Source organism: Syngnathus leptorhynchus, chromosome 12 (genome assembly GCF_054491065.1).
Source record: "Syngnathus leptorhynchus isolate UIUO chromosome 12, UIUO_Slep, whole genome shotgun sequence".
Taxonomy (NCBI): Eukaryota; Metazoa; Chordata; class Actinopteri; order Syngnathiformes; family Syngnathidae; genus Syngnathus; species Syngnathus leptorhynchus.
The window spans coordinates 5,209,309-5,236,559 of NC_141206.1; the positions used below are offsets into that span (position 1 = coordinate 5,209,309).

At 44.1% G+C, this 27,251-nt stretch overlaps 1 protein-coding gene across 5 annotated transcripts in view; it reads right to left on the reverse strand.

Moving 5' to 3' along the window:
* The window catches only part of znf462 (zinc finger protein 462), a 28,505-nt gene extending 2,724 nt beyond the window's left edge, over window positions 1-25,781 (reverse strand). The window contains exons 1-12 of one of the 5 annotated variants that reach the window (XM_085925419.1): window positions 25,374-25,781; window positions 11,493-11,538; window positions 11,255-11,413; window positions 5,882-10,938; window positions 5,667-5,801; window positions 3,770-4,137; window positions 2,617-2,735; window positions 2,295-2,495; window positions 1,190-1,418; window positions 974-1,122; window positions 645-865; window positions 77-407 (exon numbers count right to left, since the gene is read on the reverse strand). In XM_085925419.1, the coding sequence (XP_085781545.1) occupies window positions 77-407; window positions 645-865; window positions 974-1,122; window positions 1,190-1,418; window positions 2,295-2,495; window positions 2,617-2,735; window positions 3,770-4,137; window positions 5,667-5,801; window positions 5,882-10,938; window positions 11,255-11,413; window positions 11,493-11,538; window positions 25,374-25,415 (7,057 nt within the window). In that variant the 5' untranslated portion in view covers window positions 25,416-25,781. Of the gene's footprint in view, window positions 1-76; window positions 408-644; window positions 866-973; window positions 1,123-1,189; window positions 1,419-2,294; window positions 2,496-2,616; window positions 2,736-3,769; window positions 4,141-5,666; window positions 5,802-5,881; window positions 10,939-11,254; window positions 11,539-18,780; window positions 20,896-20,920; window positions 21,964-25,373 lie in introns of those variants that run through there. The other 4 variants (XM_085925414.1, XM_085925415.1, XM_085925417.1 and 1 more) reach the window with 4 other exon arrangements.
* Between the last annotated feature and the right edge of the window lie 1,470 nt (window positions 25,782-27,251).

Consider the following 27,251-nt stretch of genomic DNA (forward strand, 5'->3'; position numbering starts at 1 on the left):
GGGAAACAAAGTATCAGACGCCTCAGTTTGGTATTGATGCATTACTTTTATTGTGAAATATGTTTTGATAAGGAACCTTGTTGTGCAGGCCTCTCTTCTTCCATCTCTTGGAACTCCTCCTCATTCTGCTCTTCCTCTAAGATGCTGTCTTCCCGCTCGTCATCCACTACGCCTCCCGCTTCCTCTCTCGGGTTCTCCGCCACCTCCATGACTTCGTCGTCCTCCGGCAAAGCCCCGGTTTCGTCGACCGCCATCTCCATCCTGTCGCCCTGTTGATGCTCTTCTTCTTCCTCCTCCTCCTTCTGCTGCTGCTGCTCCTCCTCATCACTGCTGCTGTTTTCCTGCTCCTCCATCATCTCCAGCTGGTCTAAATTGACGCGGCCCATCAGCTCAAAGTTCCGGATGACCTAAGTGCAGCCACAATGTGTCCTTTGAGTTTGACATGCCACTGGAAGAATAAATAATTGATCATCCCTGGCTGTTTTCCTTTCTCAGAAGTTAGCTGCCAAAGATAGCCTCTTTAGAAAGTTAACAAAAAAAAAACTGAGAAGGTTGCAAATATCATACATTCTCAGTAAGATTTTCCCTTTTCATCCCTTGCATGTGGAAGACGGCAAAGCTAAAGCTTTGGCCTGGCTTCTCACCTTGTGCTCGAGGCGCAGGTGCTCCTCCAGCTGGCTGCGGCGACGGCTGTCGTAGTAGCACAGTTGGCACCGGTAGGGCTTGAGCTCGTGTTTGTGCAGGTGCAACTGCAGGGCGTGGTCGTTGGAGCACGTGAACGTGCACTTGTGGCAGCGGAAGACCACACCCCGGAGGTGGCGTGACAGCTTGGAGCGATTCACCTCCAGCGGACCCACGCGCTCCTCTGGTGGAAATAAAATCACATAAGTTCTATAAGTCAGGTCACTAGAATTTTGGACACAAGCCCTTTGTGGTGTGTCTTAGGTTAAAAAAAAAAATAGAGCTTGTGTACCTTTGTGTAGGACAATGTGGTCGATCATACTGCTCTTGTATTTGGTGTGGTAGAGACAGAGAGGGCAGCGAAGATCTTTCTGGACATCCTCCTGCACGTTATTGTTGCTGCTGCTGTGGCCCGCCTCCACGTGCAAGGTGAACGTATTCCTAAGAACAATAACAGCTCTGTTCACATCAGCTCCAACATGTATAAGTCAGCATAGTGGCGTCTCACTTGTAGCAGGTGAAGAAGGAGCAGTCCTTGCACTTAAAGAGCTTCTTGCCTCCATGGCGGTCCCGGTAGTGTCGCCGAAGGCTCTGCATGTAGCCTGAGCTGAATTCACAGAACTCACAGGTGAGGATGCTGTCGGGCCGATTGTCCCCGGAGGACGTGTGACTGCGAGAGGAGATCTGGTAATGGCTGAGCTGCTGGTGGACGTCACTCGGCTCCCAATATGAGGTGTCTGAGAAATAAGCATAGTCGCTGATATGAAATGCTGCTCACAAAAGGTTAGGGTTTGAATTGAAATGAAATAATGAGGAAATGAGTCTTGTGATAATATGTCAATATGATGGGCAATGACTTTTTGATTGGCAGACATTTGAATTGAATCTATAACCCATTGTGACAAATGAACCCACCAGCCACATAATCTCGTCTAATACTCATTTTAAATATCAGTCACATGCATACATCTCACTTGCGTGTTCATCAATCGATGGTCGTGCGGGAGAGCGGCGACGAAGCAAACGTGCACGTGCTTCATTCGTGTTTATGTGAGCGAGCCAGCTCATCTTCTCGCCCTACTTTGTGGCTCAGACACATCAATAAATAAGCCACTGTGACACTAATAGAATATCTACCTGAAAAACCCACCATTCAACACTCGGGAGTTTGCCGAAACATGCAGGAAAAATATTTTGTGGTTTAGCTTCACTTTTACAATTCAACACATGAATCAAGCATGCTTTGCAGTGATAAGGATCTTTTATACATTTCAATACTTGCTATCTGTTCAGCACAAATTGGTACAGGAATCAAATTATTTTTTGCAAAAATTATGCAGTGTTAATGAGAAAAAAATGTTTTGTCCAAATTTCTGCACCACTGCTAATATTCTGTATTTAGAGAGCAATGTACAGCAGAGTTCATTGCTCTACACTATACTGCAGAAACATTGCTGAGTTTGCTCAAAGGGATTTTGTCCTTGAAGTGGACAGTTTTTGTCTGAACATTTCTGAGTTTGAAGTGCATGTTATATTTGCAGAATTTCTCTGACAAACAAGCCACATTTGGAACCATCACATTCTACAATGCCAACCCTTCCCGGATGCCATACCGTCCGAAGTCAAGAGGCTTTGCTCCGCATTGTTGGTGGGTCGGGTGGGGGTCCTGAGGGCGGCGTGAGCAGCCTGCGTGGCGGCTCGCAGTTTGGGGAGCGTGAGGGCCTCGCCGTGGTCTCGCAACGAATGCTCCTTCAGTTGGCTGATGGTCATGGAGGAGAAGGGGCAGGACAAGCACTTGTACGTGTACTGCTCGCCTGATGAATACAATACGGTGGCGTCAATTTGAGTCAACTGTTGATTAAATGGACGACATCCAGTTTGTGCAAACAACACAGTATCCTCATTTGTATAATATTGCGACAATTGTATATTTACCAGTGTGTGCCTTGTGCAGGTGGCTCTTCAAGCGGCTTATGTAGGCAGACTTAAAGGGACATAGTTTGCACTTGAAGGGTTTGTGATGGCCGTGGTGTGACTGCATGTGTCTGTCCAGACTGGTGATGAGAAGAAGACACAAGACACAAAAACATTTCAACTAAAACAAACAGGCTGGAAGATAAATAAAACGACTGGAATCAAGCATCGCTATGGTTTTGAAGTGCATTTTCCAGAACGGGGAGCTGTGGTGGAGGAGGCGAGGGGGGAACTCATCTATCTACCCACAATCCCCTGGTGGGAGGTCCTGTGGGGAAGCTGGCTGTGTTTTGAATGCCAGCCTACCTAGGTGGCATGGGAGTGCAGCCTGTTTCTAGGTCAGGGCACACAGTATTCACGAGGGATTACACCTGATTCTCAGTCCAGCTCACTGAGTGTCTGACAAAAAAAAATCCGTCCCTCAACTGACAGAACGTTTTTACATTTTGTTTCAGAATGTGGCAGCATTAACACTGGTCAACAGGAAATGTTGATGAAAATTGATCAAAGATGGCTTTATGCATGCCTAAACTATTTTTGACACTCGTTTTAAAAATGTTTACTTTGTTATAGCAGATTAGGTGTTTGAGATTTTATTTTTTTATTTTTATTTTTGGTTTGACCAATAAACGCTTGTAATTTATAGCCATGACATTTCAGATGAAAATCTACTTGATGTTGAAACTAACCCTTAATTCAAAATTACTGCTAGTAATTACTATTTATATTATTATTTATTATATTTATTTATTTATATATTTTTTATTATTATATAATATTTTTATTATTTATAAATTAATAATTTATTATTATTATTATTATATTATTATTATATTATATATTTGGTGAGTAGTATAAGATGAACGGGACTTTTTTTCAAGTTTTAATTAAAATCCATCTATATTTAACACCTGGAACTTAACACTTTCTATTGACGGTTTACATTTTTTATATGATTGAGATAAAGTTCAAAATCCAAATCAAAATACTTTCATAAAATTCAAATCGTATTGACTTCTTAAAATTTAAACCAAATCCTGAAAATATTTGAAGTAAAAAAATAACTCATAAATGAGATTGTTTAACTTGCAACAGGAATGTTGCTCCCACTCACTTGTGTCTGAAGGGTGAGACAAAATGGCAGTACTGGCAGCTATACTTGTCCTCCCTGATGATCATGGCCATGGCCGAGTGGCTCCGCTCGTGGGAACGGAGACCCTGCATGGACATGAAGACCCGGTCGCACTGGGCACATGGGTGGCCCCCTGTCGCTAGCCGTTGCTTCAGCGTCGAGGACCTCCCATCCACGGCATCCAAGTCTGGTTGCAGTGTTTCTGTAGCAACGGCGGAAGAAGCCGCCGCGAGCGACGCAATGCCTTTCGCGCCGTCTTCCAGTCTTTGGAGGCTTCCAGTTTCATCCTCCTCCAAATCACCATTAACGAGTCTCTCTGACGGCACGGTGAGGGGCACCTCACTGATTTCCTGCTGAAAAGTAAAGACTTAGGTCAGTTTATTATTTGCCTGTTTGTACATTGAAGGTGCAAAAAATAAAATAAGTCTGGAGGTCTTAAACATGTGGACTCTGGTCTAAATCTTGACTCTCTGAATAAACCCATGCTTCATTTTGGCCATCTATTCATCACCTTTGTAACACTTTTTCCTATTCAGGGTCCCAGTTCACACTAATTTCTATCCACTTTGGTTTTCGATAATATTTGGTAACACCCTGGACTGGTCGCCAGCTAAGAAATTGTACGCAAACAACCATTCCCTTGAGTTTGTCAATCCATCTGCAACTATTTCGCTCCTAATCCTTATTCTTGGGTTGTGTGCTGAATTTCTTTTGATTTCAGCCAGGTGACAATTTTTCTATTTTGCAGAAACTCTTTGCGGCTATCACAAGTCAAAGGACAATCACTGTGACTTCTTTCAAAGCCTCAAGAAGACTCATTCGCGCTTGTGGAAAGCCCTGACCCTGCCCTTCATGCAGCCATAAAACACAATGTGCCACCTTCACAGTGAACCTCTCTCTACTATCGTTAAAAGGGACCACCTGAGGTGGCGAAATGTTCTGTAAAATGCACAAATGAATCTGTAGCTGTGCTGTAGTGTGCTGGTTGACTATCAAGTCCATTAATGTCCGCCGTTTGGTCAAGGCCTTGTATCCACAGGCTCATTCCCAGTCTCCCCAGAATACTAATGCACCAATGGATACCCGCCGCTATTCTTAAAGTAATAGCTTATGCTCTCTCTGTCGGCAAACCTCCCCCAAGCCCACCTCTCTTGTGCTGTCTGGAGAGGAAGCTGGCAGACTCCTCTGTCGGTAGCGAAAGTGAATGGGGAAGAACAAGATGCGCGCGTCAAGAGAACCAGATCACAGGGAACCGATAAGCTTGTTGTGGTGCTGAAGTCAAAGACTGTGATGGCTTTAAAATAACAGTTGCACCAAATGGAGGAAAACAAAAACGAGTTCATAGAAATATGCTTCATTCGAGAGGCAAAATGGCCGCCCCCTGAGATGGATAAAATCAAGTGGATTTTGCTGCTTAATTTATATTTCACAAATGCAACATTAATCACAATGCTGTGTATAGACTTGTGAAGGTTTTTGACTTTAAGCATTTTTTTTTTTACCCTTCTGATCAAACTTAGAAAACGTGATATATCAAAATATTATCCTGCGCGATCAACCTGCAGTACAGTTGGTGTTAAGAGTGATTCTGCCGAATTTGCTGGGAAACTACTTGCACAGCTAACAATAGATGTTAAACCAGTTCAATATTTACAATAGCAAATCTTTGTTTGAGGGGTCAATACGTGTAGGGCTCAGCCCCAGTGAAGTGAAACAGAATGACAGCCAATCAGGAAGCTAACACTTCGCCTAGCTTCTATTTTTCTTTGCGCATGCTCAGTCTTGGTTTTGAGGGAGACTTGTATCTACCGATCGATATTGTGACAATCATCAAAGGATTATGAGGGGAAAAATACATGCGTCAAATAACTACATTTACCTTGACATGTCCCTCTTTGACCTCTCCGTACTGGACATGCTTCCTCAAGTGATTGCAGATGGCACGGATGGTAGTGTGCACCTCAATGCAAAAGTTACAACTGAAGCCTATAGGATTTTTGTTTGCACAGCTTTCCTGTCAACGACAAAAAAAAAAAAATGCTATGACATTTATGCTTGCAATAATCTTGCAGTTCTTAATTCATTCTTTCTCACCTTCTCGGGCTTGCTTTCTGATACGGCCGCTGCTTTGTGTTTACTGAGAAGCTGCCGCCTCCTCTCGAGCCGAGTGGCCCTTTTCTGAAACTCCTCGTTGTGATTGAGCAGATGCGTGGCGAGCGTGGGGAGAGACAGGAACTTCAGCTCGCAATGGGAACACTGGAAGGACTCCGAGGCATCGTCGTCCTCCTCCTCGGGTTCCGGCGACACTGCAAAATCCCGCTTGAAGTCTGTCCTGTGGTGGTCGTTGTAGTGCATAGACAGCAGCAGGCCGGTACTGAAGGACAACTGGAAACACTTGAGACACTTAAATGGTAGCCAGTCCGCATCTTGCTCTAAATCAGGGGCATCCTCCAACGCTTCTTTGACGTCCTCGTCCATAGGACTATCTTCTGGTTTCTCTGGTTCTTTGGCATAGAGGACAGTAAAGTAGCGACTGAGTTTACTAGCGTGCTGCTTCTTGGGGAAGACGCCTGGATGGCGTTTGATATAGTGTGACACAATGCTTTTTCTGCTGAACGCCTGAAAGGGACAAAGAGAACACTTTCGCCTCTCTACGGCCAAGCGGACTTCTTCGGTCATCTCCGAATTCTCCTGTTCGGAAGGCGGCGGTAATATGACTTTGCTGGGTTTCTCGGTCATGGTCTTGGAAGCGGCCAGACAGTGGGTGTAGTAGGCATCGATATCATGGCGCTTCTGGTAGTGCGCTGCCAGGCCCTTGCGAATCGGGTTGGTGTACGAACACAGAGCACATTTGAAGACGTTGTTTTTACCCTCAGGCTGAGCGCGGACATTGTTATGCTTGATGCGGTAGTGGCGAGCAATGCCTTTGCGGGTGGAGCAGAAGTATTTGCAAAGCTGACACTTGAACACGGCGTGCTTCTCGGGCTTATTGATGGGTAACTGTGAGAGGGTGAAGTCCGCGTTGTTGACCTCCTGGACTTTCCTTGTGCTTGATGTATGACTGGCACTGCATTCCGCCACTGGTTCTGTCTCTTGGCTGACTGAGAAATGTGTCAAACCGGGAGAGAAAATCTCAGTGGCCGACTGATTGTGGTATTTCTCATAATGGATTTTGAGTTTCTCCAGTGTCCCGTGTGTGTACGAGCACATTTTACATCTGTACGCACCGTAGCCCTGCCTTTGAGTCTTGTTTTTGTCATCGACCTCATTCGAGTCTGCAATTTGTTCAATGTCGTCCGCAAAGTCTTCTGCTGTGACTTTAACCAAGGGGTGTCTTTTCTGGTAGTGAGTGAGAACACCGTGGATGCGGGAGTTCACGTAGGGACAGTGGCGACACTTGTACACCGAGCTGGGGTTGATGTCCGCCTCCTGCGCAAAGTCTGCCGCTTTGACTTTCATACCGGGGTGCTTCTTGCCGTAGTGGGTGAGGAGGCCATGGAGGCTGTTGTACTCGGACAGACACACAGTGCACTGATAGGGATTATTCGAAATAGAGAGACGTGGGTGAGAGGGATGTGGGTTGTTCTCTCGGGGCGGTGTGGCAATGTACAGAGCACCTTCGTCTTCCATAGACTGGCTGTTAAAAGACCCGTCTTCTGTGGGCATCTTCTCATCTGAAGGCTTTCCATTGATGATATCCAAAATCACTGCTTCGTCCCCTTGGATGGCCCAGGGGTGTACTGCCTGATAGTGACTCGTTATGTCATAAACTGTGCAAGCCTCAAAGGCGCAGTCCCTACATTTGTAATGTCTTGTTTCTTGGCTCCCCCCTTGTTTAGTGGTCTCTGGCCCAGCCCATAGCTTGCTGGCCATGTAGGCGTAGTCCACATTATGCTCTGGGTGGCGTCTTTGGTAATGAAGAAGCAGGCCGTGAGGCTCAGTGTGGGAGTAAATGCACCACTCGCAGTGATAGCCCGCCTCCAGAATGCCATCTTGGTAAGCCCAGTTTAAAATTGTCAAGGCTGTGGCCTTGACGGTTGGGTGATCCTTCTTGAGATGCTTCTTGAGGGCATAGACATAAGGAGACGTGTAGGGACAGTGTCGGCACTTCAGGGATCGTAGGGGCGCGGTGTTTTCCGGGTCGGGAGGGGCCGAGACACTGCTTGACTGAGCGCGCTCACGCTGACTCCGGACGACGGCGGTATGGCGACGCACGAGGTCGGGGTTAGCTTTGGTTTCCCGGTGCTTCTTCTGGTAATGAATGAGCACTCCTTTGACAGTCCGGTTGCCGTAATCACAGTGCTGGCAGAAGAACAACTCGTTCTCACACTTCTCTCCACTTCCCAGTTTAGGGCTCGAGTTGTTGGAGCCATCGTGACCGTTGTTTGGGAACTGCGTCATAAACTGCTTTGGCGCTGCAATTTGTAATTCTTCAATTAGTTTCAGCAAGGCCGGGGTGGGGGCACCATGTTTGATATATTTGGCCGTCACCTTTACTTCGGGGTGTCGCTTTTGATAATGCACCAGCACACCCACAACAGATTTGTTACTATATACACAGTGTTTACAGTAGAACATATCCTCTTCTGATCCGTACAGTGCCACGGTTGATTTTTTGGGGGTAGTTGACGTGTTTAAGTTAAACGATGCGTTTGCGAGGGGCTGATCTGCTGACACAACCTTCATGGATTTTTGTATGCGGAAATATGACGCCTTTTGCTCAGGGTGTTTCTTTTGATAGTGAACCAAAACAGAGTGCATGTTGGGACTGGAAAAAGAACAGACGTCGCAATCGTATACGACGACACTTCCGGCCATGGCGTCCTTGGGGGAGTCCATCTCTGTGCCTGATTCGGGGGTCTTGGATGTCGTTTTAAGCAGCGGGCTTGAGGTGGACCTCGGAGTGGACGTGGCTGAGTTAAACGTTTTGGGGCCGGAGTTTAAAATCTCTCTCAAGGTTTGCGATTCGCCAGACTTGTGCGACTGCTCCACAACATAGCTAGAGAAGATCATTGCATTGTTGATCTTGACGGTGGGATGCATTCTTTGGTAGTGGGGCATTAGGCTTCGCACATTGGGGCTGGTGTACGAACAGAAGCGACACATGTACACCAAATTGGGTTGGTTAAAGTTGAGCACGTTGCTAGCTTCCGGGTGGTGATCCATGTAGTGTTGGTGTAGGTCGTTGTAGTTTGTGTACTCAATGTAACACTCCAAGCAGCGAAAGACGGCGCTCTGGTCCTCAGGGTCCAGGATGTACTTAAAGCTGAATTTGATGTACGGGTGCATCCTCTGATAATGGGTGCTGACGCTACGAGCGGATTTGTTGTGGTAATCACAGTGTTTACAGTAGAAACGCGCCATTCCAGGATCCCCGGAATAGTCGCTGTTCTCTTGGGTCGCCTCGCGACTTTCAGTCAGATCACCTGAAATGTTTTCACTGTCGTCAGAAAGAGTCAGGGACAGAGGAAGGCTTCTGGAGTTTGATTTGGGGTTGCTTTTTCTTTTCCCTATCCTGCCTCCCTTGAGGGGGGAATCCCTCGAGTGAGGCTGTAGTATGTTGTAAGCAAAGACGGCATTTTTCCCATCGTGGTTTCTTCCCGCGTCGCTGTTATGCTCGGCCATGTCCTCGTCATCTACGTCATCCAGATTTATGATCAGGTCCTGCTGGCTTTGGCTTATTTTGCTTTGAAGGTTGCTGGCAATTTCATCAATTCTTGTTCTCTTTTTGACTGAGGACAAATCCAAAGGCAAGTCGTTGATGGACTTCCTTGCACGCTTACCACTGACTAAGGGTTTTTTGGTGGCTAGCCCTAAAATGGAGGTCTGGGTTTTTTGTAGACAGGTCGGTGATGCTGCTACATCCGTGTCCAGCTGGTCAGCCAACTGACTTTCGAAGACCGTGGGGTCCATGTCATCGCAGTAAGAGTGTTTGTGTTGCTGGTGAACCCTCAGTCCTTTCAGAGTGGTGGTGGAGTAATTACAGAGCGTGCAGCGGTGTGGATTCTGTTGATCGTTCAACCCGCTGATTGACTTTTTGCCATTCATCTTGGATATACTTAGATTGCCCCCATTGACGGGATCAGTCGTGCTGTCATTGTGCGGATCTGGACTGTCACTTGTCAGGTCCATGGTCTCCACGTCGGAGGAACTGTGGCTCTGTTTGTGTGTGCCTAACTTAAGAGGGCTGGTGCAAATAAACGGGCATTCATCACATTTATAGACTGTGGTTTTACCAGAGAGGTGAATGTTTTCAATGTGGCGCGAGATGCTACGCCGGTGCATGGTGAGGAAGGAGCAAAAGGGGCACTGGAAACGGTTCTGGAACTTCCTGAACGGTATTCCTTTCGTCTCCAGCAGCTTATTGTCCTCATCTGTTAATAGCTGCTTTGCGTCTGCCGACAGCGTTCCAGTGTAGTTGGGATCGTCCATATCACCTAGTTCTTCATCTTCACCTTCTAAACTGCTCCTTGAGTCCTCTTCATTGAGTAAGTTGGCCTCTATATCACTGGCTCTGTTGGGCACCTTGGGCGAAGCAGAGCATCCTGCGGTGACTGCAGCAATCTTCGCTGATGCGCTTTCGAGCATTTCTCTCGTTGATTCCTCATATCCTTCAGTCAAAGCTGTCTTTGATCCAGTGGGGCTTTGGGATAGGGAATCTGGGTTAGGTGAGCTCGCACATGCATTTCCTTCTGGTTTGGGAATGCTGGACACTATATTGACCTTATCGCCATGTTCCTTGACCACGTGATTGGTCCAGCTGGCCTTCTGGTCAGTTTGATAGTCGCACCATTCGCAGGCTAACAGCCTGAGGCCGCTGGATGAACACGACTCTTCGTCAGCTTCGGCCGTCCCGGAGACGGCGGAGGGAACTTGCCTATGATACATAACGTGGTGCTTCATCATCCTTGCTTTACGTGGAGTCTTGTAGGTGCAATACTGGCAGGAATACCCTTTGGAATTTTCCGTCTGAGAGGAGATCTGTGGGACCACGTCCTCCTCGACAACATTGTGCACCTTCTTGGTGTGGTTCTTCAGGAACGACTTGGATCTGAAGTAACGGACGCAGAACTTGCACTGGTAAAACAGCAGATGGGTCTCGGGGCTTTGCTTCGGCGATGCCTTGCTGGGGCTGTCAGCAGAGTTGGGACCTGAACAAAAGATTATAAGTGCATCAGACGTCAGCTGTATAAGGACACTTTGAATCAAGTGACCTAATCTCCTTCCTTAGCTTTTTTCAGCTCTGAACAGAGCGGTAAATGGGACAGTTTCAGAATACTAGAGACTAGTGTCGTAATAGTATTGTTATCTTGCGATTCCCAATTTGAAGCTATTTTGTAGCACTGAGAAAATCAATATTCATGACCCTCTATTAAACCAAGCAATGGTCTTTTCATGCAGAAAGTGTGTCTCAAGTTGACGCAAGGTAAATGAACTGTAACATCTTAATTTATGTGTGAAGATTACTCATTCCAGCTTCAGGAGGTGTGGAATTGTTGTCATCTTTATCTCCGGTTTCCTGGTCTGTTTTCTCCTCTGGCTGCTTGTCGTCATCGTCTTCGTCTTCTTCCTCTTTGTCAGCTTTCGGTGAGTCTGAATCGTCTGCGTCGGCAGGCTGTAGGAAGACTGTATGCACTTCCTGAATGTGGCTCTTCAAGTCATCGTACGAGTCGGCGCGAAAGTCACAGCCGTCGCATTGCAGTACCTCCATCACTAAGCAGGGGAAGCACTCCCTGGAAAATCAGGGAAACCTGGGAGAAAAACAGACAAAATGGTACTCGATCAAGACATGGAAAATAACCTATTACTGTACTGTTATTAAATTTAGCACTGTCCTTACTGATGAAATTCCATTTTAATTTTAAATAAAAGCAAAAACCATTTAGGGGTTACGAAAGTGACAGGTTGAGTGTTGATGGTATCGGTATAATTTTTTTGAGACTTTTTCTTTTTCCTAATCCTACAAAACCCTTTTTAGGCCTAAATGTACCAACAATGACCGTCACCACACTAGCTAACTTTAATAAAGTGTATATCTAGTTCCCTGACGGAGGCCCACAGACCGCAATAAGTATCAGACAAAGACTACGGCTTGAGGCTGGCCATTTGGCTAGCAGCAGACACTTGAAGCAAGCTCTGAATTCAGTTTGTAAACTCTAATGACTAAATCACTTGGATGATGTTCGTTGTAATAGCAGTAGTGGGGTCTCATTTTTGAGCATAGCATCATTCCAGGAACAATGGAGGGACCAAAGAGGGATTATGGCCTGATTCATCCCATTTTTATTACCTTGGAACAAACAACAGCTGGACAGCAGCTCCACACAATAGTATTTAGATCGGAATATTTCATCAAATTTTATCAAATAAGATTTGAGGGATGATGGCATTTACATGTCTTTCAGTCTTGTCTGTAGTTTTAAAGAACAGCCAGTGGGGAAAAAGATAGATACTTCAGAAGAGGTCATTTTCATCTGATTATTTATTTGCTGGTACAGAAACGTAAAATAATAAAGCACGTATTTATACTGTATGCATTTTTGTAGTGAAATGAAACTGAATGATTTTTTCCCCCGTAACTAATTAACATTTGTTGCAAACAGTTGGCATGTAATGAAAAGAATTCTTGTTCAGTTTTCACTCTGACAAATGACAGTTATGAAATACAGGATTTCAAAACATTCTCAAGCTATTCTCCCACGTCATGGATAATTACTCATATGAGTAATTCCCAACAGAAACAATTAGTGAATTGTTACACAACTAAAGTTGAGTCATTGTTTATATCAATAAAGCTTTTTCAATGTCATCTTTAACGATAGCCCATGAGCAATAGCATTAGCCTTGCAGTCAGCCTGCTGAGCTGAATACTAGAAAATCCAAAATCCCAGCGACTGTGGCAGAAACGAACCAGCTTTTCATGTGCAACTAGTCAACCAGGGAAGAGCTCCACATGAGCCACAATGGCCTTGAGCAAGCAGGGGAGCCATTGTTACAGAGTCATGTTACAGCCGCGCCCTGCTCTCTTGACATTTCAACACTGTTTTAGAACAAGTGGCCTCCAAATGGCAGTATTCTTGACATGAGTATTACGGAAGGGGGAAGAGGGGCATCTGCCAGGAGCCTATGCTGTGCCACACCAAGTTTAATGGGGGGGCGAAAGTACATCTGCTTTTATCTAGTCAGTTGGAGCTCTGACAGGCGGTGACTGAGCTGCTCAGATCCTCCCCTGAGCTCAGCTTCAAGGGCAGCCATTTTAAGAGCTATGTACACTTAGGTGTTCAGCCAGCAGTACAACATGGACCCACGGACCAGATCCTCTTCCTCGACGGAAAAAAAAAAAAAGGGCTGGGCGCCCTGTCACGGAGGAACTGCTGACAGAAATCTCTTTGCCAGATGTACAACACAAGCTCAGCAGAAATCATCTCACACTTTCACCAGCATGCCCGCCTCTCGTTTCTCAGGACATTATCTGTCACATCAGGGGATTTTCAGAGTTGCCGGGGGTTTGCGCTCTTGAATAGAGTTGCAGCGAAACCTTTGTGGGAAAAGATGGAGAAGTGCTGCCTCTCCTCTGCTTCCATTTGTTTTGTAGAAGCCGCCGACATTCCACAAGGGGGTCTAAAAATGCAAGGCATGTTTGAACTTCTTTATCTGGGAGTTCTGCAGGCCCTCAGGAGAGCACGGGAAGAGGCAACAAGGGCCTGAAGGGGAAGGGTGGGAGGAGCAGGGAGCGTGACAGAGCAACCTGGAAGAACTTTTGGTTGAGAGCAGCACAGGACAAAGCCATCAGACTGGGCTCCCCAGATTCCAAAGTCTACAGACATTTGTTAATCACCAACCGGTCTCGCTGCATCAGCGAGCTCTGCCAGTAGTCACACCCTCCACTCTGCAGCTGCATTGCCTGAAAGAGGGCCTTTGAGTACGCCAGCATTAAGCTGATTAGATGTGCTCAGGGTTCGTCCTCAACTGCTGGCTATTGGTACTATCTCGTGTTGTCAAGAAGGACAAAATATGGAGTTACAGTGCGGGGACTGATAACTGCAACCCTTAACTGCCCAATTATCAGAGCCAATAAGGAACATGAATAAAGCCTTCTTCAGAAAATGCACAATAACAACTAGAATTGCATATTAGCTGATCTGCTAACTGCAAAAAGTAAAATATAAACAAATAAAACATTTGTCAATCAGTCTCACAGTAGTTAGCAAGCTAAGTTCCACTACGTCTGTGAGTATGGAGGATGGGTCATTATGTCATGGTCTCTTGTAGTTTGTAATTTTTCAGTTTTGGACTTTGCCCTTTGTCATCTTCGACGTTTCACCTACAGTGTGGAATGTTGTTTACTTCCCATCTTCATGTTTTACCTCCCCACCTGTATCTCATGAGTCCAGATACAATTCCTGACCTTTGACTAGTCAATTGGAACAGCTCTCATTCTGTGTCCAAAACAGTTTGTATATAATCCACAAATCTCCTCTGTTTGACGTTACCATAAAATAAACATAAAAAAAAAAAAGACTAGTTCTGTTGTCGGTGTTGGGAGTACTGCAAATGATCAACCCTCAATTGCAACTATACTATACCAGACAACCGAAGGCATTAAATGAAATATTCCATGCCTTCTTTCAAAAACCACACAAAGATGTAAAGGTTATTCTTTATCTGTTAAACAGCATACTAGCATCATAATGAAGTGAGGGAGATAAATAAACACTCTGTGACATCATACAAAGGATTCAAAGACATAAGTAAAAACAGCAATTGAATAAAAGGAAAAAAGTTTCAAAACACAAAAAACATTTGTGTTTATTATTTCCATTATGATTAAAGCAAACTTTCATTACGTTTATAGTATTTCCATAACCATTAAAGCAAACTTTCATTACCATGGGAATTTAATTATTTATTGCTCACTTTGTTATTGTTGATAACAATCGGTAAGTTTCTATTAATATGCAACTTTCCGCATCCCTTTTGATTAAAACTGCTCCTAAGAGCTACTACTACTACTACTACAAACTACTACTACTTTTACTATTAAGTACTACTACGGTGTATTACTGCTACTACTACCAATTGTACCACTAGGTAATAGTTATATTTGCATTATATAGTAATGTCATTATAAATACACCAATTCCGGCCCGCTTTGATAAAGCGAGAAGCTCAATGGAGAGAACGTCATCTAACTGAAGGAACAACAGGGAACATTACGTCACCACCAAGGGCTCAAGACCATGCAGGCTCAAGATGGCTAGCGCTCATCCTGTGATGTTACAGGCACCCAAAGAGCTCACTGTATTCAAATGTTGAAGCACATAACACTGACTCTAATACACAAAACAGGAAGATGGTTTGGGATTCGACGCAGATGTTCCGCACCTGACTTTATATTCATTCAAAAACAACTGCCCAAAAAATGACAATTTGTCAATGTAATAAGCATTTTTTCCTCCTTCGCATAAATGACATGTTTCTTTGATTGATTTGGAAAAAACAAAAAACAAAAACAAAACAAAGGTTTGACAAAACGGCCTTTCTTTGGATAGAGAAAATGTACCTGGGTCTCTTTTTTTTTATATCACAAAACTCTGGCATTTCTTTATCCACTATTATATTAATTTTGGCCCACTGACAAGAGGCATACCTGAACAACTTGCTGATCTTGTCTCTTTGAATGCCAAAACGGTTCCTGGATGCACATGCAAGTCAAATACCAAAAACATAACAATAGCTTTACATGCCTAGCTAGCGCGTCAGTTAAGGGTTGGCTTTTTATCAGTTGGTGCGTTGCGGATAACAACAATGGTTCAAAAAGAAACAAGTGTAGGTTGGGGGGGGGGGGTGCTTGTTTGTCCAGTCCGACCTTCATATTCCAATAGGCCTTACTTGCAAACATGTCGTGATAAAAGCCACGACCATGACGCGTGATGAGTGAAGAGGGTGAAGTCACAAACGATATGCTAACTGGTCATTGAAAATGTTTAGGATTTTTACAAATGTATGTTAAAAAGATAAAAATAGATTCTGTGGATCCTGGTGATGGGGTTTTTGTTCACAAGGAGGCTTTCTTAGCCCATGTTGACAGTAAACAAAAGACTTCATGGAACAAAGACGGCTTGCGATAAGGGTAAAGTACGATGTGAAGAGCGAAACTTTTGGTTTTATTTTTGAATAATGGTCAGTAGGGCCGGGCCCAAACCACGACTGATGTGAGGTCCCCATTGTCTTTGTAGAAATTACTTTTCGCATTTATAGAGGATTTTCAGAAATTCTTAGCATTTGAAGAGAGGCTAACCCATAGGATGTGTTCTCATTTGAAAACTTGCAAACTTACATTTGACTACAGTGTATTTCTTGGATCAGTTCTTGCCAACTAGTGTGCTGTGAGATATTATCATGGGTGCCACAGGCAATAAGTCAATTTCAACTTCAATTAATTTGACCACAAGTTATACATAAACACATAAATATATTGTAATCGATTCCATTCATCATAATTCTTATTTTATTGTCAAATGTTAACCACAACAAGGAAGTCATGCTGTTTGAATCACTTTTTGGTCAATTCTGGCCACACTGGCACAAATGCATTCTGCAAACACTGCTAGCTTAATTCTACCACAGCACCACTACAAAAAGAGCCACTTGAAAAGAAAAACCTTTTGTCACTACACTCAATTCCCAAAACAACAAAGCTCTTAAATCTGACAAAGGCATGTTGGGTCACTCTCGCCTTGATGAGCATATCACTTTTAATCTGTGACATTTCAGTACTTGTGATAAGATAAAACAGTGAGCTAGCTCACTGTGCTCTCCATAGGTTCCTGAAATGATGCGATCACATGATGCAGCTCATTTGAGGAAGTCTTAATACACCAGAGATGAGACATCGATTTCCACAGGCCGATCAATGAACTCCTGCGCCTTCTCAGACGAGATATGGAACCAGTCCATCATGTCCAGCCATGAGCGTTTTTGTCATAAAAAAAAAAATAATACTGGAATCCAATAAAAAAAATGTGAGACAAATACACAGTATGACAGCGCTAATTAAAACTTACAATAATCGAGTCGAAAAATCCAATGATCAGAGATGATCAGCTACTTCTTGCATTAACTTTACAAATCAAAAAATGGCCTGTTCTGCTATCCTAGTCATGTTTATCAAAACGTCTGTCACTTGTCATCAAGCACAAGTATGAGACGGCTTATTCAATTCCTTTATACACTGGTATGACAGCTAAGAATGTTTAAAATGCATAACGGCGTAGGTGCTTACCCAACCCGGCCAATTCCGCATAAGCGCACGTCCTTTACTGAAAACACTGCCTGTACAATTTGACCTTTCAATTGATTAGTTTGTCATTATTCCCTACGTTAAATAAATCACATTCCAAGTCATGTTCCACATTAGAAACGGGCAATGGATTACATTTACCTGAACGACTCAACTACGATAAATCGGTTCTCACTTTAATACATATTTTTACTGGAATGCAGCAGTTCTGAATTCTAATTTTGATACCAGCGTTATAATAATGCTGCCCAGAGGGTGGTGACTATGCTGGATGTAGCCTAATGTGATTATCCAACCATTAATCCCCCAATATAGCACACGTTTAAACCATCAATTATTTAAAATGTCAACATGTAAAGTTAAATGCCAACAGGAGCATCATCGATGTATCACAGGATATTAAATTGCATTATCAGTCGCTTAAATTGTGGCTACTTGATGAAAATTTATGAATCTGAGTCAGACAACTTCTTTTGTTACTCTGCAAAAAAAAAAAAGGAGAGGGGGTGAAAATCTGTTTTTTTGTGAAGACAAGCAAGCAAAACACTGAGTGTCTCAGGAGACAATGGCAAATGGAAATGCAGAGCTGCTTGGGCACTGCAATCCAAAGAGCTTTGCTGATCTGTCTGCAGCCTGACCTTCACTGGTGTCACATTCACAGGACACAAAAAAAAAAAGAGAAGCACTGCAGCACGCCGCAGTAGGCCTCAAAGACCATCCTCCTCAAGGACCTCATTTCCGACCACCACTATTCAGTCAACTGGTAGAGAACCAGAACAGAGGTTTAATATTTGAAACTTAAAATGTGACATTGCTAACAGCATGTATGACTCAAAGTATTTTGCCAGAGGGGGATAGCAAAAGGAACGGCACTAGCAGCAAACCGCTAATCCCATATTTTATGTCCATGTTCTGCATACTGCAAGGTCAGACCGTCTCCATGTGACAGATGGCTACCTGACATCAGCCACCCATCCGAACAGACAGGCCGCTCAGTTCTTTTTTTTTTTTTTTTTTTTTTTATCTTTACTTGCAAGCCCTCTCAATTAACGATTCACCTAGGCAATGTTTGCTCTCCAAAGCCGCATGAAAGATTGGTGGAGAAGCGGCCGTTGTGGTAACCTTGCTCCAAGGGTAGCTCTTCTGTTTTGCAAAGTGCTCAGCCTGCTGAAGAAAAAAAAAAAAAAAAACGTAGCAGGGCTAAGAGAGAGGGGGTAGGGCTGTTACACAGAGCATTAAGTAGCAACATTTGGCCTGTTTTGCCCAAGATAACGACCAAGTAGATTAAGAGGAGCATTAATGACCATCTCCCTGTGGTTCTTTAAAGCAGCAACTCCATGACATCTCCTAGTCTGACACCATGAGACAATATTTTCAATGCACCTTCATTGCCTTTTGATGGCAACATTGCCCTAGCTAAATGGGATGGCTACTCATCACGGCGGTTTGTGACTTTAGAATAAGGTAATAGCCTTGATGTGATGATAGAAAGTGGGTCACATTAGCAAAACAAAACACCGTACGACAAAAGACGAATATTTTCCAAATGTCAACCTCAATAGAAGATTTGGTGTGAAAAGGAATCAATCATCTTAGTCCCTAAAGTGGCAAAACATCCTATTATAGTCCACAAAAGCTTTTGATGCGTTGGTTTGGTTCATAGTGGAACGGCTGAGACGTATTTGATTACCTTGATCAATTCTGGCAAGAATCTCTCTCTGCAATGTTCTCCTACGACCAAGAAACTAGTTGAGACTGAATCAACAGTGCCTCAGCTGGTTACAGCCAAGAAGTGTTCTCCAAAGATTTAGGCGTAAATCAATCAATTCCACACAACCGACAGAATACTTCGGCATCCATTTACTGATTCAGACCAGAGCAAACTGTTGCTGTGAGAATATGTGCCTCTATGATGTCAGTCTTCAGTCCCAATAGATCAAAGAACCTTTCTTCTTCTTTTTTTTTTTTTGTTAAAACAATCGTGCAAAAAACAATGAACATAGAGTAAGTCCAGTGGGTTTAAGAGGAGAGATAAGAGGAAGCAGACGTGCATGGTTGGAGTTGTCTGGAAGTCTGCTCAATCTTCCTTTGGTGTACAGTCAGTTCACTTGGCTGCTTCCTCATCTCTCTCTTGGGGCAGCCAGAATTATCATCTGCATCATAGGCGAAGCCAGGGCCGACACTCCACACCGACGGCTCTATTTCACGCTGCGGCCAAGGACACGCTGAAGTATCGGTGGCACAACCGTCCACCATTTTGTGATCCTTGAAGTCTTTGGCGAGGCCTTTTGAGAGCAGAGTTGCCGCCTAGGCTTGCTATCTAGTTACACAGATGGAAATGTTTAAACTCCCCTGCCGGTTCCTCTGCAGACCATCATAGCTGGCGGTCAGAGGGAAGGAAAAGAAGATGGCCGCTGCTTGGAGAATATTGGAAACTAGCAGCTCTAATTTTGGAGATTTGAATCACCCTGTCTGTCACACAAGTTTGCATGACACGTCCACGTTTCTGTGGACATTAAATACAGGAGCACTCACATTTAGAAAATCTGAGAAACATAATCCGTTTTGTAGCTGATTCAACTTTCCACCTTCACATGACTGATTAACAGTACACGCCAGAAGTACAAATGGGTTGCGTATTCCGAATCATGACTAGGAAGATGGCGGTTTCTAAACGTCCTCCACCCCCCCCATCTCTCTATTTTGTGTCAACAGCACCAATATGGAATCGCGCCATGTCAGTCCACTCATGAATTGCCTCGATTTGGAGGTAGTATCTGGAGTGACGGGTGAGGTGCCGGCTGTGTGGAAGAAAAACAGCAGAGCACTGGCAACGGGGTGTGATGTTCAACACTGTCTGTGGAAGCATCTAATCATCTGTGCAAAGCTGTGTTGTCGTGTGAATAAATAGACTGTATTGTTGCCAACGTCAAAAATCTGTCTTGTGATACCATCTCTATTCCTGGCAAACCATCGGTCGAGACATTCCATGATTCCTATCTTATTCACCTTTCTGGTCCACATGGTTTTTTGTGTCAACTTCCGAATGATATTGGAAAAAAAAATCAAAACAGTGAGTGATTTCTCCGCCCAGTAACATTCCACGTTCATAGATTTATTGATGACAACGATAGGTTGATACTTTAATTGATTGAACAAAACAAGTCATTCTTGTCAACAATAACCAAACCAGTTGCTGTAAATGTGACTCAGTCACCCGTACGCATTCAACACACTTAAGTCTCAAGCTCATGTAGAATGTCCAAAGACAGGTTATGGAGAGAAACCAGGAAGTGTTTTTCCACAAGGACAATCATGCCAGGAAACCTTTTGCATTCCACACAGCCATCTCCCTTAGGAAACCATTTCCTGACATAAATCAATTCAACATTGTCATCTAATATCTCAAAATATACTTGATGGTTCCAACCATTAGGTACAATGTGACATCAAAGTAAAAGAAAAAATATTGTTGAGATGCATTAAAGGGTGGCCCTGAATGGACAAGTACCAGTTAAACACGGTCAAGCATACAAGGAAGTCAGCGTCGCGAACACTTGTGGGCACTTGGAGAGGTTTAGCAGCACATCCGGATGGAGTATTCCAGACACAGCCACGAACGAGAGTACGGAGGACGTGAGATGCAATTAGAAGAGAAAAAGTCCAAGCGGTTTGCTCCAGGAATGTTTGCGAGGGTGCTGGGAAAGCTTTAAAAAGCTAGCGCTAAGTTTAGAAGAGGTTCCTCCCCAGGATGGGACCTCTTGAGGTAACTCAACAAGTTAAAAGACAGGGGGGTGGGAAAAATGAGAGAGCTATCAATATTAACTTACCACCGAGACCTCCTTTCCAAATTCTTAAATATTTAATCGTCCTTGGACAGCTCTGTTGCTTCCAGCCAGTGGATCCTTTCTACAAGACTGCTCCTGTTCCAGCTCAATGAAGGCCTTGTCCCGTGGCACCACACTACCCAAGGAACGGGCGTCTCCAAAGAATTCAGGTTTTTTTTTTTTCTCTCGCGCTTTCCCTCCCCACCCACCACAGGCAGCTTTGAGCTGACAGAGCTTGGGTTCACTGTCTTACTAGAAGAAGGACCGTAAATCCTGAATTTAGACCAGGAAACCTGAGCGTGTCGACGAGCTTCATTTATCAGCCACGACGCTCTTTCTCCATCTCAACCAGAGATCTGGAATGCTCAGAGTGTTAATAAAGACACTGAGCTCCTCTTTTTTTTCTCCCCCACACAAGAGAGAAGGCAACGTTCAGACTGTTGGTGTTCTGATGGAAAGTGGAGAAGAGGAACCAGTTTGGCGGTGGTGTAACGTGGCAACTGACAACAGAAACTGGAAAGACACCTCTCTTTAGCTCACGCACACACACAAACACACACACACACACTACTTCCTTGTTGAAGTTTAACCCCGACATGAAGCTGCAGCAGAAACTGAAATTTGAACCCAAGCACATTGCCGTACCACCAACATAAACAGAACATAGACGAATGACAAAGAACCCAGAGGTGCTGACCCGAAAGCTACCAACTCTCACTGTCTACATGGCTATTAAGTTTTCACAACGAGAAGGAAGCGAATGGCGTAACGAGAGCAGTAGTAGCAGCAGCAGTAGCAGCAAAAGAGAGGCCGGCCCGCATCTCATGAGCCGTGCATCACGCCAAGAAAGCATTCACTGGAGCATTTCAATTTGCTTTTGTCCGAGCCTCCCTTCGCTGCCCCAGGTGGAGAAGAATGGCTGAGTGCAATGAAAGCCACCAGTAGAAAGACTGATGGGCTTTCTACACACACAAACACACAAGACATATACTTGGTATTAATAATACTGAAATACAGCAAAACATCTAACTTCAACAATTTGTTGCTGTTTAAGATCAATCCTTTCCATAAAATGATCAACCCAGACCAGGACAGAATATATTACTTTTAAAAAAAACATGGCTTCTGAAAAATATTCACTGCCGTACAAGTGTAAAAATTAAATTTGCAATAGATGTATTGCGCAAGAAGCGAGACGTGCGTGTTTGGAAAAGTCACTTTATAAGCGTTAGACACTTGCTACACTTAAAAAATAAGGCAAGCAATTGATGTGTAAAAGGGCTAGCCAACCAGTGGCTTATCCAAACTAGTAAAAAGTCTTTTGTATTTATTCAGTCTCATGCTTTAATCATATTAAAAGATAACAAAAAAGGAGCGCATAATGTTCTGGTTGTACGATAGTGTTTTATTTGTCAGTTGCTTCCACCATTCATCTAGAAATGGCAATTCATTTTTTTTTTTATCACAAAAGACAATTTCACGTACGGTATATTCCGACCGTGAAATCCCATTTCAGGCGCGAGTCTGTCATTGTTCGCCACAAATCATATAAATCATTGGCTTCATCGTGACGTCCCACTACGCAAACAATCCCAACATCAAGCTATCATTAAATTAGATAGCTTATACCTATTGGTTAAAATAAAAATAAAAAACATTATCAAACAAGAATGACTAAAGTTGACAGCCCAAGACTAATCTAAACTTGACGTTCTAAAATCGATTTAGCTGATTTTTTCTTTTGATTTGAACGCATCAATTGTGGTCATGTGAATGTACACCGTATAATCCTTGCTTTTGTTAGCGTTTAGGCTATATTGAATTATCTTATCCTGATTTTGATTTGAGATTTCCAAAATAAAACATCATGTGAAAAAGTAACCAGCACCCTTAAAGGCTTAATCCAGGACAGTAGACCTTGACTATGTGTTGGGGATTATAAACGTGCCGTAACCGTTTGTCCTTAGAACTAATTGCTTTTTATTAAAATCCCTTTGAAATAGTTGTAACATTATCAGTTATGGACTTTATCTTGAGACTCCAAAACAAAGCCAAACACCAGAATGGCAAACGTGTTGAAAGTTAACAAGAGCTCCTAGTGAGTCCATTACACCACCCCAGTGTTGGGAGAGCAGCGGCTCATCGACCAACACCGCAGCAGCCTGCCAGAGAAATGTGTCGAGCGCAGCAGATTCCTGCCATGCTCCTCCTCGAGGAACCTGCCACGCCAGGGGAACAGAAGGAGCATCGCCACCATTTTGATTTGGATGGCTCTTCTTAGCTGTCGCAGCATACCGTGTGTCAAGCTCAAACACTCACACACACACACCCTGCTTGTCAGCAACATTGCACACTATAGTCACCGCTGCAGAACACCAACACACACACAAGCGCCTCTTGATAGGTTGAAGGCCTTTGGGGTATTTTTCTGTGGAGTCATTTAAGTTGAATTGGCCGCAACATGAGGCACATCTGGAGAACTTCCTGACAGGGAATGTGTGGCAATGCTTCACATATATTACCCACACGGGCACGGTCAAAACACTGCAACGGTAGGTCACCGCATGTGATCACCAGTCATGACTTGATTCGTCCATCAGTCATTACCGTCACAATCAAACACTTCCATGCGTGTCATTTACTTCCTCGTCTAAGTAAAGCCAGATCAAAACTATTCCATGTGGAGGACATCAAGAAGCACATTCCTGATGGAAAAGAACCTCCAAGGTTGCCCATTTTAACGCTCTTTATCAGCAATACAAGCATAACGTTAACATTGCTAACGATAACACAAAAAAGCAATAAAACTAATGATGAGTGACGACAGTCTAAAATCAGTGAACACTTCTGTTTGTCATCTTATTAATGCCTGAAAAAATGTTCAAAATGGTTTTACGTTGCTTTCGCTTAGATGTAATACTTCCAAGCCGTGACAATTTGAGGTAGTAATTATTGGTAACTATCCCATTTATGCCATCTGGGTACACACCAAAATTTAGGATTTTGTAAAAACCAATTCAATAGTTTTTGCTGTTATGTGTAATCCACAAAAAACTTCTCGTATTTAAAACTAAAATAAAAACTCCTGATTTGCTTGCAACAACTTTTTTTTTCCTCATCTGAAGGTTCGCAGTCATTCGGGTCATGGTAATGCATAAAGGTTGAATCAAAGTAGCTGGACTGATGACTTGGGCAGTTATGCTAATAAAATAATGAAAATAGCAATGACAATGTCCCCAAACTCATATGGTGTAGTTGTTCATACCACTAACTATTTTGAGATCATACAAGAACATCAGTGCCTCTGCTGGCCACTGTTGAGTACTGCATATCATTTTCACTTCAACTGATGTTCTTCTACATACAATTAATCTTAATCAAGCAACAGTTTCCTTGTTAATGATCGTGATCATTATGCTCTGAACCATACTAGAAACACAGAAAAATATAATCTGATGGAACGCAATCAAAGTAATTTTTCGCTAAAATATGACTTCCTTAATGTAACAAATAAGTACGCATGGAGTCAAATGTTATACACAGATAACAGACATGTGATATATATCAAAGGAAAACTACAAGTTCCCATAGCCCGACTGAAGATGGCAGCCTGACTTCTGCTGCTGCTTCTTCTTCTACTATGTCCTCGTCCATCTGTCTAGCCCTGCAGCTCCATGTCAAACACCACCTTTGTTCTGCACCCCCCCCCCCCCCCCCCCTCCCTCCCTTCCTCCACTCCCCACTCATCTGCCAGCCTCCATTTTATGCTTGGAGCTCCACTGTAAAAAAAAAAAAAACTCACACGAGCACCTGACCCAAGACCAGTGACGGGCAGCCAGGAGACGCATCAACACAATGACAGCACATTTGCAACACCATCATCCAGTCAGATCAGCAGGAGGAAGAGGAGGAGGATGGGGGTGGAAAAAATGGTCACCAGATTTAGGGAAGCGGGAGGGGGGGGGGGGAGGAACATATCCTGCTCATGCTGGACACTTGCATGGCAGCTCCTAATGGAGGACACAGGAGAGGACAACCATCCGTGCTGTGGCTTCTCCTCCCCGACTAATTCACTAATCCCTCCACCGTTTTTTTAGGAGGATGAGGATCATAAAATAAGCCTCACGTCTTAGCGATAACGTCTATTTCCTTGAATGAACTGACGAGCGCGAACGAACCGGGAAGCGAGGAGAAGACACTTGACTTTGGGCTGACATGGTGGCCGTTAAATAAAGAGGAGAAGAAGCTTCCCAGTGGAAGAGGAGGAAGAGGAAGGAAGGGGGTCAAGCTCTTTCCAGGTCACGCATGAGGCGAAAAGCTTTCCCATGTTCCACCAATGGCGACGTTCTCGCAAGACCTTGAAAGCCCCAACCAAAGCGCCCCCTCCATGAAAGTGCTATCGCGTCGCCGCCGTTAAAGCGTGACAAAATAGAGCGAATTAACAGTCAAAACTCACCGCTGCAATCTTCTCCTTCTTCTCCAAAGTTGTCGGTCTCATGCGTGCGCCCGCTCCGGCTAGTGGGTGATCGCCATCTTTCCTCCTGCTTCTCCTTCTTCTTCTTCTCCTTCTTCCTCTTCTTCTTCTTCTTCTTCGCCGCCGCAGCTGTAGATGACCTGAGCTCCTCCGCCGAGCGACTCGCAATCACACACGGGGAGGAGGAAGAGCAGGAAGACAAGCACCTCCACCACCACCACCACACCAATGATAATGTGACGAACGGGTCACACAAAGGAGCAGAAGGAGAAGGAGCAGAAGTTCGGCAGGCGACGAACGAGCACCAGAGGGTGCGCGAGAGTTGGACACAGGACGAGTGAGCATCGGCGGAATGGACGCCCGAGAAGCTCATCCTTCATCGGCACTCCACGCCAACACCAAACCGCTAACCCGGGAGCCCCTAACCGGCGCGCTCCCGTGCAAACACAGACACGCGCACGCAGCCCCGGCGACATTTTTGTGTACATTTTTCCATACGCGTTTACGTGCGCGTGCTACGTCATAGGGTTATCTGCAGTTCAACGGTGGTTGCTGATAATGAGGATCCCCCACATTATTCTGTACCACTAATCATTGTGACACTGTAATTAAAAGTATTTTTTTCCCAAATCAATCTTGAACTGCATTTTGCATTTATCACTATACTTGTAAGAAATCCAATTTGCAGTTTACAGTTTTACATTACAGTTTAAATTATTAGATATAATTATTCAAGATATCATACATTTATAACTTATTATATTTGCATGAATTCAACATATGCACATAATAAATGTTATTGTTTTCTCAGTTTTATTGCTCGATAGATAGATAGATAATCCACACATTTAACCAAGTGCCCAATCGGATACCAGTGATGTCATGCTGGTACTGCTCACAGCCAGTAGGGGGCATATTTGGACACTACCCGGAACTTGCCATAATAGGTTGTGATCTTATTTTAATAGTCCTTTGAACGTTAAGTCACCTCATGCTTTTCTTTTTCTTCATAATTTTGACTTTAAAATCAGTATATAATCTAGACAATCAACACCACGGATCATTTACACTACTTAATGAGGAGCCAAGCCAATAAAATGTGGTCAATGATGATAAGACCAGTTACAATGTGAGTGGCACAGTAGAAACATTGACGCTGCCTCTGCTGCAGACTGGCTGCTTTCACTAACAAAGAGGAGCCCCAAACAAAAGGTGTTCACATGCACATGTCAGTGCAAGGGATGGCTTTGTGGGTGATAGGGGCCGGGGGGGGGGGGGATGAGCTTGGGGCTCAAGGAGGAGTGTTGGCGCCAAGGGAACCGCTCATGATGGGACATTTATCCGCCTTTGATGGCTTTGTGTCATTTGTGATGATTTTCACACGAAATCTTCCAGTCGTATGATAAAGAGAGGTGAAATTCAATATTATGAACGTGAGGTAAACATATAAAAATAATGTGACACCTTCAAACGGTGTGAATCATGTGACGTTGAAACAACAGATGGAATACCTTCATATGTTGTGTGTATGTAGTGACGCACTTAGCCCCATGTATTTCCCCAAATCACTACAGAGTGAGTGCCAGGTAGCAGCCGGGGGTTCATCACACTGCTTGGACATATGGCTTCTGCAGCAAATCTGATTAATACGGGATGGCCTCCAGTCCTGAGTGCAGGACAGACTGCACCAGAGCATCGGGGCGAAATCCTCAACCCACTCCTTGCCACGCAACCCCAAACCTGCATGGCTAAAACCAGACCAATTGACGGGGAGTCACACAATCCAAAAAGATGTTCATTTTAAGCAATGCAGTATCCATAGTCGTCATTTTTTGTGGTTGAATGTGCTCATGCTCCCAA